The sequence below is a fragment of the Montipora capricornis genome, chromosome 7, assembly GCF_036669925.1.
Source record: "Montipora capricornis isolate CH-2021 chromosome 7, ASM3666992v2, whole genome shotgun sequence".
NCBI lineage: Eukaryota > Metazoa > Cnidaria > Anthozoa > Scleractinia > Acroporidae > Montipora > Montipora capricornis.
Window position 1 is genome coordinate 45963481 of NC_090889.1, and position 20000 is coordinate 45983480.

The 20000-nt window shown below is 40.5% G+C and overlaps 1 protein-coding gene and 1 long non-coding RNA gene across 2 annotated transcripts in view; both read left to right on the plus strand.

Annotated features, from left to right (window-relative positions):
* Nucleotides 1–1704, plus strand: part of LOC138057286 (uncharacterized) — a 2668-nt gene extending 964 nt beyond the window's left edge. The window contains exon 3 of the long non-coding RNA XR_011133630.1: nt 1456–1704. This is a non-coding gene — a long non-coding RNA (uncharacterized lncRNA). The remainder of the gene's footprint in view (nt 1–1455) is intronic.
* Nucleotides 1705–12469: 10765 nt separating this feature from the next.
* LOC138057291 (MAM and fibronectin type III domain-containing protein 1-like) overlaps nt 12470–20000 on the plus strand; it is a 27554-nt gene continuing 20023 nt past the window's right edge. The window contains exons 1-4 of the mRNA XM_068903343.1: nt 12470–12600; nt 13218–13401; nt 18678–18874; nt 19080–19379. Of these exons, the coding sequence (XP_068759444.1) occupies nt 19184–19379 (196 nt within the window). The 5' untranslated portion in view covers nt 12470–12600; nt 13218–13401; nt 18678–18874; nt 19080–19183. The remainder of the gene's footprint in view (nt 12601–13217; nt 13402–18677; nt 18875–19079; nt 19380–20000) is intronic.

A 20000-nucleotide genomic window follows, 5' to 3' on the forward strand; every position in this document is an offset into this window, starting at 1 on the left:
TCCAGAGAATTCAAAAGAAAGCTATCCGTTTAAATACCATTTCTAATTTGATGCTCATACTAGTCCTTTGTTTACTCAACTCAAGCTTCTAAAACTTCAGGATCATATCAAACTCCAAACTGTTCTTTATGCACCAGTTGATAAACGGTAAATTACCAAAGACGTTTGATTCATGTTTTATCAAAACTTCAGATAAGCATGTTTACACTCGCTCACTCCCAACTAGTTTAGCTTTTCTTTATCTGGGGAGACCAGCTACTGTTGTATTTTTAATTCATACATTTGTTGTTTAGCTAGCTAGTTTACTTTACAGTACAAAAAAAAATTCTTGCTGTTGTTGTTGTTAAAATGCCTTAACTGCCTCTATCGGAGAAATGCCCAGGTTAAGAGGAAGGTGACACACTAATGTGCTTTGCTCTTTGTGTTGTTTTCATTTACTTTCTCTGTTACAAATTCGTTGTTATGCCTAATCGTACCTTTTACCATGCTTCAGCGGCATATCAGGCGAGTTTGCTAGAGCAGTGAGCCATTAAGTTCGTATTTTGGGGATACGTAGTCAAGCCCAAATACCCTTGGCGAGACCAAACGAACCTGATATGCCAAAGCTTACTAAAAAAGGTGCGATTAGGTGTTTACCGTACCCAGATTCAGCCAACTGACCATGATATCCTAGTCATATCAAGTCAGTGACTTGAGATCACAGGATATCTTGACAGTATACACGGATTCTGGTTGGCTAATTCGGAATTTGAACAGACTTAACTGATTAGAATGTAATGTGGAGTGCTAGGTTTCTACCCCAAGTGAACCATGTGAGCGTTAGCCCTACCTATGGAAATGGACCCACACAAGGACACGCAAAATCTCGGACCAGGGTGGGAATTGAACCCACTACCTTCGGGTTAGATCACCGCTGCTCTACCGACTGAGCTACAAGCACTTCACATTACACTCTAATCAGTTAAGTCTGTTTAAATATAAGTGCGTCACGGCCAACGTTTGCAAAAACGTAATCCTTCCTTGTACTTGTACATTTTCTATGCCGTGACTTTAACATCTTCAGTTCCCACGGCCTGCTCACGTCTGACCTTCTAGCTCAGTCGGTAGCGCCGCTGGCATCTACCCCGCAGCTCGTGGGTTCAATTCCCCCCCTGGTCAGAAGTTTTCTCTGTCCTTGTGTCGGCCCATTTCCATTAGTAGGGCTAACGCTCACATGGTTCGTATGAGATAGAAACCTAGAATTTCACATTACACTCTAATCAGTTAAGTGTGTTCAAATATAAGTGCTTCACGGCCAACGTTTTCAAAAACGTAATCCTTCCTTGAAAGTCGGATTTTGGTTACGGTAGTACCAAATACAGAAACGGATTGCATTCATGAGAGAAATTGAGTGTCTTAAAGCAGATTAATAATCCTTCCCTTTAACTGACTTATTTTTAAATTTAATTTCCTCAGTACCTAGAAGAGGACCTTATTTGTATAACTGGAATATAAACGTTCGTGATCACAGCATCAGCTTTACCCGGGAAGATATTCGTCCTGAAGACGTTCAAGGAAGAATACTGGGCTATAATATTACACACGCTCAGTTGGATGAATTAAATAATACCAAATGGATGATTACTGATACAAACACGACAAGAATTACATTAAGTAACCTGGAGGAAGGATCGACATACCTCATTGGCGTCGCAGGTTTTACTAGAAAAGGAACTGGAGAATATACATTTGCGACAGTAACACGTAAGTTTTGAAATAACGTATAGAGTGTTTTCATCTGTCACTCAAAAGCTAAAATCCGAAACCCTTCAAACAAAGAGGCAAAAAAAAAAAGAAATGTTATAAAAGACTTATACATTAATAACTCCACCAAGTCTCAAATGTTTGGTGAATCGTTTCTGAGTTATTTTCCCTTATCATGTCACTCAATTTTACAGAGGTTTGTATGAAGACGCCATGTTGTTGTTCCTCGGAGGGACACCAATATGGCGGCCTCCAATCAACAAAACATCGTGACTTCAGTTTGCGATAAAAGTCCTCTCCTTTTGCCCGTGATCAGAGGTAAATGAGCAATAATACATCTTCTACAGCTTGTTATGCTTAATTTGACAACAATCACAGCTTTATCCCCTCAACTGTCTTGGTGTCACGCAAAGCGAAAATTCAAAAGGCTGTAGTCTCGAAACGACAAACGCTACGGGGCCTTAAACTGGTAATATAAAGATTCAGCCAAGCTTAAAGGCGGAGCTCCATGGTTATTTATTGTTACTCCTGTTGGGTTCGTGAAAATAAAAGGTTTTGGAATTGTCCGCGTTTTGGTGCTTCCGGTTAGTGCAAGTCATTTTCTTGGCTATTGACAGTTGACTCCGAAATAATTTTTTTCCTTTTCCATTGCGTCGCTGAGGGTGTACTGGTTTTCTTTTAAAACATATGCGATTCAAGAAAAATTCATTGCTCAACCAGTGAATTCCACGGTAAATTTCACTTGTAATTATGAAGCTGCGGCAAAATCCAATATTGCCAACAGATCTATTTTTTTTATTAATTTTTGCCAACTGTCCAAATTTAAATAAATTGGATATTTTTGCTGGAACGTTTCCTTCAGCTTTGAACAAACCGTCCAATTTGTGAAAAATCTGGATACTTTCCATCAACCAATCAAATGTCAAGATAAATAATGAACCGAATATTGGCCAATTAGGTTGCAGCTATTCTCACTGCTTTCTAACGTCAGCGAGCGATCATCGGTCGCAGGTTTTGTTTTGTGTTGATAATGGCCGAATCTCCCGACATTTCTCTCCACCTTTTTGACGACTCAGAGTTTCAAATGGAGTCTTCAGCTAGGTTTCCAGAGATAGATGCTACTGATTTACTCGAGATGAGAGAGAATAATCAGAACAAGAATACTCAGAGAAGCACAAAAATTTGGCTTAAGTGTTTGACCTGTGCGTGCTGAGCGAAGCGAAGTGAGAGAGCTTTATAATTAGGAGATTCCCGAACACGAGCTTGACGGCGTTCTTTGGATGCTACATAATTAATAGGTAACAGGACTACATGCTTGTCTAATTTGGAAATAATTGCATGGATTAAAAAAAATCCTCGGACTGCCAAATTGGACTCAGCCTACGGCCTCGTCCAATTTTGACTGTCCTCAGAATTTTTCTCATCCAATTATTTCCAAATTGGACAGCATGTAGTCCTATACTTATACAAACACCGGTATTGCATGAATGACGAGGCGATGAGTGCGATATCGGTTTTTCGAGTGAAATTTACTCGTGCGTAGAATAAATTTTCTACCCATACAATAAATTCGAGATCAAAACTAAATTCGATATTTTCTGTGTAAACCCGCAGTGCCTTCCACCAAATTTGGGCCTTAGTCATTCAGTGTATTTACTTTAATACTCTCTGCGTTTAATTAACATCATCTGGTTTAGTAAGAAACCGTAAAATTTACAACTGCTAACGCTAAAGCTTGAACATGCGCAAAACCGTGAAGCTGTCCCTTTAATATAGGAACCTTTCTTATAACAACGTTGAGGCTGAGATTAACCAAAATTATAAGAACGTATTAAGAACATGAGTCGATTGAGAACGTTTTATTTTGGTGTTTGTATTTTGAATGAAACCATAAAGGTGAAGAAATGTAAATTATCCCAAATACTTAAGGGCATATTAAGTATACATAGCGATGTTTTTCTTATTGCATGACACATATCTCAGTTAATGAGCAGTTCTAATTTATAACCGTTACAAAATCTTAAACTCAACACCATCATAGCAAGCACTTTGATAGGTTTCCTAGTCACGTCCGCAAGGTTTCAGTTATTAAAAAACTATACCAATGATGTAAAATTAAGAACATCTTTAAGAACGTTTTCAGTCTCACAATGCCAAATTATATAAGAACGTTGACACTCAGCTCCAAAATTAGAACTTTTTATTAAAAAAAGAGTGCATAATTTGCTTTCTGGGGTTAGAGGCGGGAGCTCCGCTTTTTGGCTTGTCTAAATCTATATATTATAACTTGTGTTCGCTCCCTAAAACGATCCATGTTTTCACATCTAACCTTGAATACAGTACAATGAAATGCTAAAGGAACCGTATGGCAAGTTTGTTTAATTTCTAGTCAAATCAGTGTTAAAATTAAGACAACCTAACCCTAATTCACTCGTGCGTTGATGAAATTGCGGTAGAGACCAGAGATAAGGGACTGCGAACGGTAAATAATTTCATTAGCGATTTTCCAAGGCACACCAGCGAAATTTGAATAAAGATTGCCAGACTGTCGCAACCTAGTGCTTTTATCACACATTATACCTCAGTAACTTCCTTTTATAGCTTCAATATTCATGTAACCCTCCTCCCCCTTTTAATAGCTTCAATGCACTTATATAGTAATCTGAAACAGAACTTTATCAAGAATTTTAAGAAAACGACAAAACGTTTGAGTTTACAAGACATGTTTCGACAGAAACGTCTGTCATCCTGAGTTAATCCAAGTACAAGGCGATGGACGCTGAATTTATAGTAAGTAGAAAATGCTAATTGTGATAAATAGTAACAACAGAATGAAGCAAAGCGCGCAAGTGTGAGAATTAAAGCGACAATTTTAGATTAACATGGTGTAATTATTGTTGATTCAAAGAGGGTTGTTCTCTCTGAATATGAATAGCCTCTTTTATCTTAAGTTGAAAACTGGTGGAGGCGTGATCCAAAACATGGAAACAATCTGCTGAACACGAAGCGTGACAATGTTCAGAATTTTGTAGAGTTTGCATGTGCAGGCTGTAATGCCTGTTACGTCAGCGAAACGGTCCGGCATTTTTCCACGCGTGTGAAGGAGCAATTAGCCAGGGATAGGGCCTCTCACATTTGGATGAACTGAGGATGACAGAAGTTTCTGAGTTTTGTAAACTCAAACGTTTTTTCGTTTTCTTGAAATTCTTTAGTTGTCTGCTACTATCAAGACCCTTTGGAAAAATCCATCACCATTTTCAGGTTTCCATTGATAAAAGTTTGGCTTTTCGAAATTATGCTCATGATAGCGCCACCCTCGAATGTGTTATTTTTGTCTATAAAGAAAACAGTTCCATCAATACAAAAAGGGAAGTTCAAATAACCAACTTACAATAACTTCCTATTATTCAGTATGCGGTGGTCTAGTGAAGGAACCACTGGAAGAACTTTCCTTCCAAAAAGGTGACAAAATAACTGAGAATGAGTGTCAGTGGAACATTGGAGACATCTATGAACCAAATGGTGATCACGTGATTCTTGCTATTGATCCAGTTGATTCTTGTAGGTAAGATACAGAGTCTCTGCTTCGGTTTTTTTCCTCTTATTTGACTTGTTAGTTATCCTATGACTAGGAATTACAATGGTCTTAGCACATGTGTTGAGTCTTAATTGCACTCTCAGTTAATGAAGAAAAAAGACAAAATATGTCGCTGTGATGTGAAATTGTCGTTTTCATTTTGTTGGAAGCCCAACTAGACCCCTCCCGCACTAGGCGATTTATTTGTCTATATAATCAATTCCATGCTACAAATGCAATCGGTCGTTTTTAGCCATGAATGTACTAAATTGAATTCATCCTTACAAACTTCAAAAGAATTCGGAGCAGGCCACTTTTTCATTCCATCGAGAGTCAAAACTGGCAGACCTGTCGTCTATTGAATTAACGAAAACATCGATTAAGCTAAGCTGCTTCGCCGAGGGCATACAGAACGGGTTAATTTCGTTTGCGATGGATATTTTTTCAGTCAGCAAATAGTCGAATGTGCTGGTTTGCAGGTACTTTTTATGAGATTCAGAATTTGGTGTAGACAAGATTTGTTGACATTTGTGGCAGAGTATAACTAATGTTGACAGCCTTGTGCTGATGCGCACATGTTAACAGGTTCCTTTAAAGAGCCGAGCCAGGTAGCCAGAGTTACATTTGCAACAGATCTACCAACTAAATGCAAACTGAAGACGATTGAGATGAATTCAGTACAACTTGCCCTACTCGCACATTCTGCGAACGTAAAACGCTATTTAAATAGGTGAAATCCTTTAACGTAATCAAGTGGAAATTCTTTCAATATCCATTTTAGTTAATTGTACCTTTTTTCAGTTTCAGGATAGTCGTTAAGGACGGCTATGGTAAGAATCTTTTGTACAGCTACTGTGGCCTTCGTGAAAGGGCCTTTCTCAGTACTTCAACCCTGAACATTTCTGTCGAAGTTAGAGCGTACAGCAAGTATAATACCTTTACTGCCCGATATGCCATCCTTAATGGCAGTATTTACAAAGGTAAGGAATTCGGTTTGTCTTGTTTCCGTTCTGTTTGTCTAGTGTGGATTGTTATTCTGGAGTGTAAGTCAGACGAGGCGTCTCCAGGGTGCAGTTTTTTTGTTTGTCCCGTCTCCGTCGCGTTGCCTTAATTCTTGTGGAGGCGGCGTTCGATCCCCCGGCGTGTTTGGCTTGCTGGTTGCACTTTCCTTTTGGGCGTACCCACACCCTCATACGGTGTGGGATTGGAAATTACTGCCGTAAATGCGATTATGTCTCAAGGAACTGTTTATGAATGGACCTTTTTGGCCGTACGGCGCCCATTTTGAATTCTATTGTTTCAAAAAGCTATTATGGGATGCTTAGGGGGCAAATACATACTAATTTTCCGCCTGAGCATCCCATAATAGCTATTTGAAACAATAGAATTCAAAATGGCCGCGTATTGCTGAATTGAATCCATGGAAAGTTTTAGCAGCGCCTACCAAAACTATTACTATTCTTGTTTATTAGTTTGCTGTAAACAATCAGTTCCACTGCGCGCCCTTGATAAGCTATAAATGGCATATGTTTTATAGTTACGTTCTACGCTGAACTGAAGCAATCACGACAGAATGTATATTCTGGAGAACTTGGCCTGCTCCAGTATCCAAGCAATGCCATAATCTAGAGGCGACTGCAATCACTTGGTTTGAAATACTACAATTATATAAACAGAAATTTCAAGCTCGTGATACAACTTTTTAAAGACATGTTTCGGCATGACTCATGCTATCATCAGTGTAATATGTTGTTTCCTTTTCACTGTTTTCGTGCACTAGTGTTGATTACATCATCGAGTCACAAGAAGCAAAAATTATTGTTGTGTTGTAATTGCGCATTTAGTCCTGGCTTTAAGCGGCTGATTTAGATCGCTTCTTTGAGCTTAAGACAAAGTCTAGTTTTGGCTGAATCTACAATCTTGAAACAGTCAACCGAACACTTGCGGTTACAACTAGGTGAACCGTTCAGGTGTTTGAAAATATGAGAATTTTGTCAGTCGAGAGATGCTCTTTTACACTGGTTGCAAAGTGGCGTGACGTCTCGCCATTGTAACGGGAGTTACAACTCGCACAAGTAAATTCATACACAACCATAGATTTTAATACATCTGGAATAGGATCTTTGATACTGATAAAATTCTTGATTTTGAAAGAAGAAAAAAAAAGAATTCTGATGTCTATATCTTTGCAATAAACGTCCAAAAAGTGTTTCAGTTTTTTTGCGTGTGACGGTAGAGACGTCACCCACAAATGGCAGTTTGAAGTATCGAATACCTGTAGTGTTTTCCCCAGTATTGTTTTGAGTTGGTCTATATACAATTATATAAATATAAAATAAAGTATCGTATGAAACAAGCAAGGAAAAAAGGATCTTTATGAATAATAACGTAGAAACTAGATAACGATATACCATAACACGATGCTAAACACCGTGCCTATTAACAATTGGAAGTGCATCAGGGAGGCCAGAAAAAAAACCCATATATCGCAGCATGGAGAAGATGGAGGAAATCTGGACGGGGCCAAGAAACAACTCTCGCTCCCCCGTTGAGCTGGAAATTGACACTAATAGACAATGAAACTCAAATTAACCTCTCATACACGTTGTGATCTCGATTAATTCCTCGGTAGATCGTTTCTGATATCTGAGCTTAGTGTTTGGGTTCTTCCAACCAGCGTGCCTGTCCTTGAGTTCTGGATCAGCTGATTTGAAGCCTGCGTTGCTAGCGCCACCACCTTTCATACTGTGAGTGGCAAACTCCTTAACACCCTTTACTAATGGAGCCACGAATTTTCTCATGTTGTATAGAGCGGTAGAATAACAAATACCTGCATATTCATGAAATCGCTCCTGTTTCTTACACTTAACAACTCTACAAACGATCGGAGCCAATTGACTCTTGTGGGTCGACAGCAACAATGACATAATCTTTTCCGTACAGGACAAGTAATTTTACCGGATCTAGCTAGAAGTATACTGGTGTGACAGTCGCGATGCTGGTCATTCTTACAACCGCTAATGAAAATTGACAAATGTGAATCGCTAATCTGAATGTCACATGGTCGTATCCCGAGTATTTCATTAATTCTAAACAAGCCGAAATACTCAATGAGGAAAATGAAAAGAAAACGTAGCGTTAGTAACGAAGCCGAAGGCGTATTATAACGTTCTGCTATCTCAAGTAGCATATGCTCGCTTATTGGCTCCTTTGGCTGAACGGGTCTCTCGCCAACCTCCTTCTCGCTCCCTCAGCTGCAGAAGTAACAATAGGGTGGTCCAATGGAGAGGCTAAACCAGCTAATTTGTTACCCCATCTAATGCTATATACAGCCGTGTCGATGACTGCACTCCCGTGACCGTTCCGGAGAGCTGTGTTGGTTAGTTCTAAAATATAGAGGGCGACATGCAGCGGCTCTGCGGGCACATGAGGAATACGTTGTACCAACCCTGGATTTGACCGACTGCGCCAGCGATTCCATCCACTGGTGTATCTGACAATGGTGCCTGGGGCGTTGGCTGACAGGACCAACTCTAATAACTGCGGAACTTGACTGTACAGACCAGCGTCCCCCAAGCTCAAGGCTTCTCTTCAGATACCGACTGACCTAATATCTGTCGATAAAATCAAAAGGAAGGCAGTAAAATATGTACTACTGATTTCTTGAAAGCTAATTCCTTAACACCTCACCATATAGGCAGGCTGGTCGAAATTACACCTCTTGCTAGAACTAAAGAGGGAGCACCTCGCCAAATAGGCGTTGTTAAACGGCTCTCACGCACTACAATGGAGCTGATAACGCAATTAAAACCTGAACAATAAACAGGAATTGGCCGAAATAGGCACTTGTCTAAAAAGGAAAGGATGGTCGAAGATGGTCTACCAATGACGAAGACTTGCCACGCACAGGCGTAGCCAAAAGGCTCTTAACGTTTAACAATGGAGCTGAAATGTATTGAACAACTGACCAAATAGGAAGGCTGTCCGAGTAGGCAATTCTGAATTCTGAAGACGACAAGGATAAATGGGGCGAATCTGGCTGGAGTGCTGTGCAAGAGAGGCCAAAACGATACTGAGGGCCATTCCGGCTCTACCAGAGTACCAACGGCTTTGGGGCTAGCCAGCTTTCTTAGAGATGGTGGACAAAGATGGACTGGGGGACACAGCCAGTTGTTGTCTGTACTCCAGTTCTGCGCTAAGGCGTCGACTCCGAAACAACTGGGCGAGAAGAACTTCGAGTTTAATTTAGGAAATTGGTTGTTAAGGTGCGAGGAAAATCGATCAACGGAATGGGGCCCCCATTTCTTATCAATCATACTGAATACGCGGGGGTTCAAACGCCAGTCATTCTTGTCTATGAACCTACTTAGAAGGTCAGCACGAAGATTCTTCTCACGGAGTAGCTAATGCGCCTCAATAGAAATTCCGAATCGGAAACAGAATTCAAAACCTCTAACAATACTTCCTGCAGGTGAGGCTTTGGGCTTCCAATCGTTAGGATACGAGATGCGCCCTGATTATCGACGAAAATCTTGACTGATTGATTTGCCAATTTCCGGAATGTGATTGCAGAACGTACGATACTGCTTTTAATTCTCGAAGATCTTCATAACGAAAATTACATTTGACTAAATATCTGTTGACATCACGCAGATCAAGAACTAAGCGTAGTTTCTTTCCGTCTACTACTGACAAAGGGTTGACGCAATGCGACGGGGAATTTACTTCGCTGATTAAACCTTTCTCCGCCACAAGAAAATTAAGCCCTATCTTCATTGAGCTTTGTATAAACAAAATCAGAATCTCCACATAGACCCTCAATTAAACTTGCAATGTCAACGCGCTCTAGTCAACACGAAGATAACTTATTCTTCGGGCAATTATTTGCCAAATGGCCAAACTGCCAGCACTGTAAACGGAAAGCCAACGAATGAAAAATTTAATGAAAATAAAAATGAAAACAAAAAATAAAGTAAACTGCCTGGATTACTGGGAGCTAAAGTGACAAACTGAAAGCATAACTGCTTTTATATATGTTTATAACAATGCTAAATAATAGCATGAGAATTTGTGTGAACAAAGACATCCTCTTCGTGTTCGTATTGCTGTTTGTTCCCTCTACTTTTAAATTCGTAGTAATCGTGCTTCGCGCGCCAAACCGCTGCTTTAACCGTCTGTGAGTTATCCTGCTTATACGATTGGAGACGGGTATCGATAACAATGTAAATTGAGTCCGTTATAGCTGACATTGCACGAGCAACAGCTTTGGAGACCGCCCAATCGCCGTCGAAAGAAGTCCCTGCTTCTTCGTTAGCCATCTTGAACAGCAAAATAAAGTAAACTGCCTGGATTACTTGGAGCTAGAGTGACAAACTGAAAGCATCACTGCTGTTATATATTTTTATAACAATGCTAAATAATAGCATGAGAATTTGTATGAACAAAGACATAAATTTATGCAAAACATGCATAGCTTAACGCGTAGAAAACTATTATCTACTAAACCTCGTAACGGAGATAATTTTTATTACAATGACTTTCCAACATTATTTACAGCGCCACTGGTGGATGGATGGAATGTTACCGTCGTTAATGCTTCAGAATCCAGTATTACCTTTCAATGGCCAAACCTAACCGATGTCAGGCTTGGAAATCAGGTTCGGGCTTATGTTGCAATAGTAGAAACTACTGATGGTAAAGAGATAGCAGGGGACATTGTTTTTCCAAACGTTACGTCTATAACATTAAGCGGACTTGAAGGAGGCACTGAGTATCGTCTCTTCGCTGTTGTAGTGGATGTACTAGGACAACCACACAGGAGTTCAGAAGTATTGCTTTTTACCGAGGAAGGTGGTGAGTGTGAAAAGTAAAGTTAGATGAAACACGCGATGCAAACAAATATACCCAACGACTTGTTGTATGCAGTCATTCAAAAGTACGTTCATGCTGTCTCTCTGCAATAGCAATATCACAACAATGAACATTATTGCTTGGGCTTGCTTTGTTTGCTGAAATTGACGAAATAGAAACAAGCTTCTGATTTGATAAACTTTGTCTATGTGGCTAGCCACATAGCCGCCTTAAAAGCAATTTCGATCCAATCAAAAATACACATACTTTTGTTATTAAGACCCTACCCAGTAGAGGAGAGGACAAAAAGTCTAATATCTAATAAGCAAAAGAATATGATCAGGGTAGAGGTCAGAGGTGTGAGAAAAGTGAAGATAGAACTCAACTGCTTCCTCTGCTTGTGAGTGACGGATCCGAAAAAAACATGTCATAGTTAATTCGCTGGTAGGGCACCAGTAATACTAATTTGTTGCACCCTCTAAAGAAATGCCCCAGCCATGCATTGCTAATTCAGGTTAAACATTCACCAAGAGAAAGCAAAAAAGACCAAAAAAAAAAAATTTTCGTTAAACATCTCTTACATCAGTTATGCTATTTGTCAGTATTACCCAACGTAAGGGATAATCAATCATTTTACAGATATATGATGATGTGAAGAGAAGTCATTCCCTTAAGTCTTTATAACCTAATTGCATGGAATCCAAATTCGCACACGCAATAGCATTTTGTACTCGTACCACGTTGTAATGCTAATTAATAAGAAATTGCTCAGTTGTGCACAAACAATCCAGTACGCTAGTCCCGTTTATTTCCCCCGTGGTAGTTTGAATTAAATTTGCTTTAAAAAAGCTATACCAAAAATATTAAAATACCCTTTTCGCTTCCTTTACTTTTACTTTACTTTAATTCGCCACAATTCATGGAGTGGCAGGAGAGAGGAACAGAACTTTTCGTCCCAATTGACACCTAACCCCTATATCCATAGATCAGACCACAACACCGGGAACTCTATGCCCTACTCTTCCACTTCCACTCTTCCACTACTTCCATGCCCTACTCTTCCACTATAAAACGTGATTTTTTTATTTTTATTTTACGTTATTGTGTTTTCTTTCTCTGTTTCTTCATCGTAGTACCCAGTAGAAGTCCTTATGTATCCGTTAACAACAATTATCCTGGAGGTGACAGCATCAACATATCAATACATCCAATTCCCGAAAAATATCGCAATGGCAAACTTCTTGGCTATAACATTAAGTACAGAACTTCGTGCTATGGAATCCCAAATTTCTCCGCTCAGGTCGACGTCAGTGCATCGACCAGAAGTTACCTCTTAACTGGGCTCCTGCCAGGAAAACAGTACTACATTCGGGTCGCTGGGTTTACCTCTAAAGGAATTGGACCGTATTATGGGGCAAACGCGTTCACCAGTAAGTGGCTATTCGTAGGCTTCGTGATTTGTTTGGTTTAACTGCACTGGAGTTCATAAAACTGATTACATATGGTAAGGTAGTTTTAAGTGCTAGAATGCATGAATTTCCTTGAGAGCGCTAGCCCAAGAAATGGGAAACCAATTACGAACCAAACTTATATCAGTATTAGTATCAGTTTTCGTTTTGTTTTTCCCTCTCCCTCACATCATGCCTTCGAAAAGCCTTAATACTCAGGCTAGACTGACCTTAACGTTCGGTGTACAAATAGGTTGGTCGTTTGGGGGATAGTGTTATTTGAAACTACTATTGTCCTCATGAGAGGAAGTGCAGGGATTGAGCATAATGAAAAAAATTCAGGGCTCAAACTAATAGGCCATTTCCGAGTTACCTTGCGCCTGTTTCAAAACGAGTCCTCGTCCAAAACCTTTTATATGAAACTGAGTTTGATATAAAAATGGACCTCTAGGCGGAACACATTTTCATATGAATGGTTTCGCATTAAGACTCGTTTTCACACAGAAGTAAAAATTGCCTGTTGAAAACGGTTGCTCTTGAATATCGGTGTGTCCACCTTTATAAAATAGAAGCCGAAACGTTGACATTTTTTTTTTCAGCCTGTGAACCACAACGTACGTTAACCGCGAAAAACGGTACTCTATACAGCCCTAATTACCCATGTTCCTTTCGCGGGTTGCATTACTGCCGCTGGACTATTGAGCCGCAACTTGGCGGGAGCACTGTCAAAGCGATATGGATAAACTTTAATTCCTTTCGAGTCGGCGATGGCCCTTATTGCAGGTGAGATTTATCTTATTATAACAATCAAGTTTAACAATTGCTTTGGCATGCATATGGTATGAACAGCTGTAAGCGCTATCTACTGAAAGAACAATAATGTTACCGCAGGAGTAGAAAACTCGCCTCTACTCGCGATCGGTCTATAGGGTGTGTCCTTAAAATCAATTAAAAATTAATCCTCGATAAGTAGGGGCGAAAGAAAAGATCTGTTTTAAACAACACCTTAAACGAAATTTTGAGTTTTGAGGCAGGATCCTGGGCGATTTTTAAGCAAGACTTTGCAAGACCCTTTAACCATGATGTAGTAGCCTAATGTTTAGCTAGCTGGACTCCGGATCTAGCGGTTCGTGTTCGAGCCCTGGCCTGGGGTAATTGTGTTACGTGGTTGAGAAGACATTTTTTTCTGTGAGTACCTACAGCATATTCTTCCAGGAAGGAATAGAATTACTCCTAATCCCTTCATGCTACATGTAGTAACCGGAGATACCTGCTGACCTGATGGCCAATAGGTTTGTGGGAAACTGGATCCGACTACATCAAGTGGGGGCACATTTTGACCCCCCAACGAACTGAACATTGAACTGTTGCGTTGTTCTTCGATGTGATCTTGAAAGTAGTCTTGAAAGAAACGTGATTTCTTATTTCTATATACGAAGTACGGTTCTTGTACATTTGGTGCCGAGACCCGGGACGGATTCCGCTCGGAAAGTAAGAAAATCTTGAATTAATCACCTTTGAATTCTTGGTGCACGCTATTTGTTTTTAATGGCTGGTGGGAATCAAGGTATGGCCGAGAAGAAGAAATTATAGAATCTGATAAAATTTTGCGACAGTCACCGACATTTTGTGCGAAAAACAATCGCTGAAGTAAAATATTTAATATCTGGAGGGATTCCCATCGAAACGAAAAAACTGAAACTTCTTTGTACCTCTCTTCAAACAAAGTGTTCGGAGCTTCAAGTTTTGGATCGTGACATTGTTGAGCTGCTGGAGGATGTCTCAAAGCTCGATTCTGATGTTTCTGAGAGCTGTGAGCTAATATGTGTTATTCAAGAGTGTATGGTGGATTTAGAATCTGCACTGGCAGCGCAGGAATCACAAGGAAAATATCAGTAATCGAGTACTTTGGAAAGCTCGGGAACTGCTCAAGGTCACCTACAGACAGTTCACTCGCACGAAAAGCTTCCCAAGCTCGCGATGAAGAAATTTCACGGAAACCCATCGAGTGGTATCCCTTTTGGGAATCTTTCGAGTCAGCAGTTCATGAGAATTCAAACCTGTCTGGAGTGGATAAATTCAACTGTCTAGAAGTCGCTTCTAACAGGCACCGCCCAAAGCGATTTCGCTGGCCTACCCCTGACAAGCGCTAATTACGAAAAGGCAGTAGAATTACTCAAACGAAGATTCGGAAACCGACAGGTTGTGATCTCGAGCCACATGGAGGCGCTCACAAAAATTCTCAAGGTTGCATCTATAAGCGAAGTTAAGTGGCTTCGAAGTTTGTACGACACAGTTGAGTCACATGTTCGTGGATTAGAAAGTATGGAGATCTCTTCTGAAATGTATGGTTGTTTTAAACACCGATTATCATGCAGAAATTATCGGAAGAATTTAGAATTGCAATCTCACGAAATTTGGAATCGGAATCACGGGATTCGAAAGAAACCGTGAGTGAATTTCACAAGGAATTGCAGCTGAGAGAACAATGTCTTGTGAACCCTAGGGACGCCAGACCGTCAAACTCGTTTCAGAGAGGTGAGTTGCTTCATTCTACGTCTGCTTTGTACTCTGAAAGTGCTAAGAACAGACAGTTTTCTCGTGTGTGGTGCTCGCTTTGCGATCAAAATCATCAGAGCTCTAAATGTAATGTGGTCGTAAGTGCTGAGTCTAGAAAGCAAGTTTTGAGGAAGAAAGGCAGATGTTGTCTTTGTCTCAAATCTGGGTATTTGTCACGTACCGGTAACTGTAAAAGTCCTGTGAAATGTTTCAAATCTCAAGGACCCCACCATGTTGCTGTGTGTGATACTTTTGAACACACTGTGAGTGGACCAGAGCAAGTTGAGAATGTTCGTAATGTCTCTACCAGTTTGTATAGGATCAGTACAGAGGGTCCGTGCTGTTGGAAACTCTAACTGCTGAGGTCGTACGTCCAGACAATGACAGTAGTCCACTAATGTGCGTCTTGTTTTCGATTCATGCAGTCAGCGATCTTACGTGACTCAGACTGTTAACAAAAAATTGCAGCTACCCGTTGTTGTTAGAAATTCCCTGCTGATCAAAACCTTCGGAGAATCAGATTCCAGACTACGTACCTGTCAGATTGTTCAAGTTGGCATCAAAACGTTATGCGATGAAACTGTGTACATTCAAGCGTATGTAGTACCAGTGATCTGTGGCCCCTTGACCCAACAGTCCACTGAACTGACTCAGTCTAGCTATCAACATCTCCGTAACCTGCTATTGGCTGACAGAGCTGCTGGTGGAGTGCTAGCAGTCATGCAGTATTCTCGTTGGGGCTGACTACTATTTGTCCTTGGTAGAAGGTACTATAGTGAGGGGTGCACCATGGGAACCAGTTGCTCTGGTCACAAAGCTAGGATTTGTCCTCTCTGGAACCACTAAGGTCATGTGTGATAATGTCCATGCCAACACTGTTTTGAAGGTTCAATCGAGGGTAATTAATCATGATGATCTTGCATCAGAACTGAGAAAATTCTGGGACTGTGAATCCCTCAATGCCACTCTGGATGACAAGTTTGTTAATGAAGTTGAATTTGTGGAAGCAAGATATCAAGTGGGACTACCATTCAGGGAGGATCATGACCTCCTTCCTGATAATTTTGCTTTGAGCAAATCGAGGTGGATGTCACAATTAAGGTGTCTGAGTGTTAAGCCTGATGTGTCCAGGCAGTATAATGATGTCATCCGAGAACAGCTGAAACAAGGGATCATTGAACCTGTAGATCAAGGAACTACTTATGGTGTTGGCAACGTGCATTACATCCCCCATCATGAAGTGATTCGTGTTGATACCGGGAAACCACAAAGCTGCGCGTGGTTTATGATGCCAGCGCTAAAGCACAGAGTACCACACCCAGTCTTAATGATTGTCTTTATGCTGGCCCACCACTGTCTTCCCTCATTTACGACATCCTTTTGAGGTTCCGCGTTCATAAAGTGGCCATCTCAAGAAACAGAGAAAGCCTTTCTGAACATTTCAGTTGACCCAAGGGATCTTGACTATCTTCGCTTCCTGTGGGTCGATGATATCGGTAGCAAACACCAAATTCTCCAAGTTTACAGATTTGCATAAGTCGCCTTTGGCATTTCCTCAAGTCTCTTCTTGTTGAATGCAACTATTGGTCATCATCTAACCTCCACTGATATTCCTGGAGAATTTGTTGAGAGTGTGTTGAAGAGCCTGTATGTGGACGATTTTTTAAATGAAGACTCTGATGATCTGGCCCCAGTTGTTCAAACGATGGATAGCGCTATCTGCCGGATAACACTGTATCCAGTGGATAAGTAATAGCGAAACCAATTGCGCTACCCAATGGATAGTGATTTATCCGGTGGATGTTCAAGAATCTGAAATCATCTTTCAAGAGTGGAGGCTTTAATATGCGAAAGTGGGTGATTAATTCTACACTAGTTCACAAAAGAATTGAACAACATGAAAGAGTCTCCTCTGGAAGCTGAAGTTTCAACCAAGCCTGTTGAAGAATGTAAGATTCAAGACGAAGATCAGACCTTCTCAAGTTGTCAGTTCAGGGCGAAAGGTAACCCCTGCAGTGTGACGTGTAAAGTACTTGGAATTGGATGGGACACTGAAAGTGACATGTTCTCGCTGAACTTGGCCTCTCCAATGGAAACAAACAATGCTTGCACTATAACAAAGAGAAGTATTCTCACAGCGACGAGCAAGCTGTATGAAGATAATCTACCAGTCTCTTTGTAAGAAGATAGAAGGTAGAAGTTATGCAGTTCCTTATTCCCCACCGCTTCCCGGGTTCCTGTTAAGTGACGAGTTTGCGTTCTCCCGTGTTGGAGTGGACTTAAAGGGGGAGGAGTGAACAATAATTACATAGCCTTATTCACATGCGCTACAATCCGATCTGTTCATCTTAAACTTGTGCCAAGTCTGACAGCGGAAAGTTTTGTAAAGGCCCTCACTCGATTTAAGGGAAAAAGGGGAATCCCAACCTTGATTGTCAGTGACAATGTAAAGACCTTCAAGGACGCAAGGGTGCAGGCCTATTGCCAGCGTGAGAGTAAAAAATGGAGGTTCAATGTTTAAGCAGCCCCTTGGTGGGGTGGTTTCTTTGAACGTCTTTTGAAGTCTGTCAAGTTAAGTTTAAAAAGTGTCTACGCAATGCCCGATTGAATTATGACGAACGGTCTACAACCCTTGTAGAAGTGGAAGCAGTCTTGAATTCACTTCCGTTGACGTACCCTTATGATGAGTTCGAGGAACCCCTGACGCCATCTCACCTAGTCATAGGCCAAGGAATTTTGTCAATGACATCAAAGAACTATTCCATTGATGATGGACATACCCAGCAAGCGCTTTCAAGGAGAGCAAGGTTCTTACAGCGCATCCTCGATCATTTCTGGAACCGCTGGCGAGCAGAGTATCTCACACAACTTAGAGAACAACATCGTTGTTCTAAGAGAGTTAGCTCACTCCATAAGGTTCAAGTGGGAGATGTTGTGTGCATACATGAGACGACGATCCCAAGACAGCTGTGGCGACTTGGAGAGGTTTAACGCTTACTTCCTGGTCCTGATGGCGAAGTTCGAAGTGCAGTGGGGAAAGTTAAGTCCGGCAACTTGCCCTCGTCAGAATGGAGACACCCACTGCAGAGACTCTGGAAGTGAAGCTGAATACTGAACCGGATAACGCTGTTCCTATTACAGTTGTGAGAGACGAAGATGTCCTAGCAGTTTTTGTAAATTCTAGCTAAGAAACCTTTCTAAAGTGATGTGTACGACTATTTTTGTAATAAGTTTGTTTGTCATGAGATTTTCTTAATTTTGAACTTTGATTGGTTAATGTCACGAATCAACGAGGGCGAGTGTGTGGAAAACTGGATCCTACTACTTAACATTGAACTCTTGCGTTGTTCTTCGATGTGATCTTGAAAGTAGTCTTGAAAGAAATGTGATTACTTATTTCTATATACGAAGTTGTCTTATTGCGTACGGTTCTTGTACAAGGTTGAAACGCAGACTTTAACCTACCTATATAACCATGATAACTTTTTTCTTCTACCCAGATCAAACAACTGGCTTCGCGTGGCGACTGGAGAAGAAACCCAGTACAATAATGACACCTTATTATGCGGTTACATAGAGCCTTTTTCTCTTGTTGTTCACGGCGACCAATCAGAGTTGGCACTTCAATATACGAACACATATCGCTATTCAAAAGGCTTTTCAGTCTGGTATCTTGGACTTGAAGATCCCTTGATAGGTATCAAACAAATCTATATATCTATCTATTTATTCTAAAGAGTAGCGCCAACATAGATGAAGCTATTAGATTTTACATGGTAAGGGACCAGGGAAACTTTGTTTCAAGAATTCCTAGATAGTTGTTTTTTCTCGCAATAATTGATCTTGCTCGCTTTATATTTGAGATACTTCATTTAAGTAATTACCTATTTTTTTTCTGACAGACATTGACCTATTATCATGGCAACTGTTAGTTCACAACATTACGTCATCGTCAGCGGCCGTGCAGTGGGAAGCTTTTCCTCTCAATGTATCGATTTCCCACTTTATGGTGATGTTCACGGAGGAAAACACAAATATATCTGTTTTGTTGAAAGTCTGGTCTTTGTACGATCGAAATTATTTTGTAAACAAGCTGTTAAAGCCAAACCGAGTGTATGAATTCCAGGTACTTGCGTTCACGGTAGGCGTCGAGAATGTCACTTATTCCACTAAAATCCAAACCATCACGACTGGACAAGAAGGTGAGGACCGCGTGGCAACAATCTAAAGTTTTATGTTTGTGTAAACTTACTTTTACAAGCTGAAAATTAGCCAGTTGACTCTAAAATATTTCGTATTGATGGAAATAACATAAAAAATTGTTGTGACGTCGGCGGGATTCAGAAAATGAGATCACTGTTGCTCTAAATTGACTCTTCTACTAGGATAGAAGAGAGTGTGCCCTAGGCATTATGGTTGTAAATTGCATCAAGGAAGATTTGAAGAGCAAAGCTAGGATGCAATGTTGAGCCAGGTGACACTCATGTTATACAAGCTTGCTCCCTTTTTTTGCGTAATCCAGTAGGTAGGGCAACGGTAATGGAATCCAAACTACAGAACAACAACTTTCTCATCCCCAACAAAAACAGCAATAACGAACAAACAAAACTATATGACATACCAATACAATGATAACAACAAAAACATGCAATAATGAGCGAATCCCTGAATATTGCTCCCTCACTAAGTCGCCCAATCGATAGGGCAACGGTAATGGATTCCAAACTTAACAACGACAACAATCAGTCAAATCAATCAATCAATCAATCAATCAATCAATAAATCTATGCCATAACGAAAACAAAAACAAATAATCAAAACAT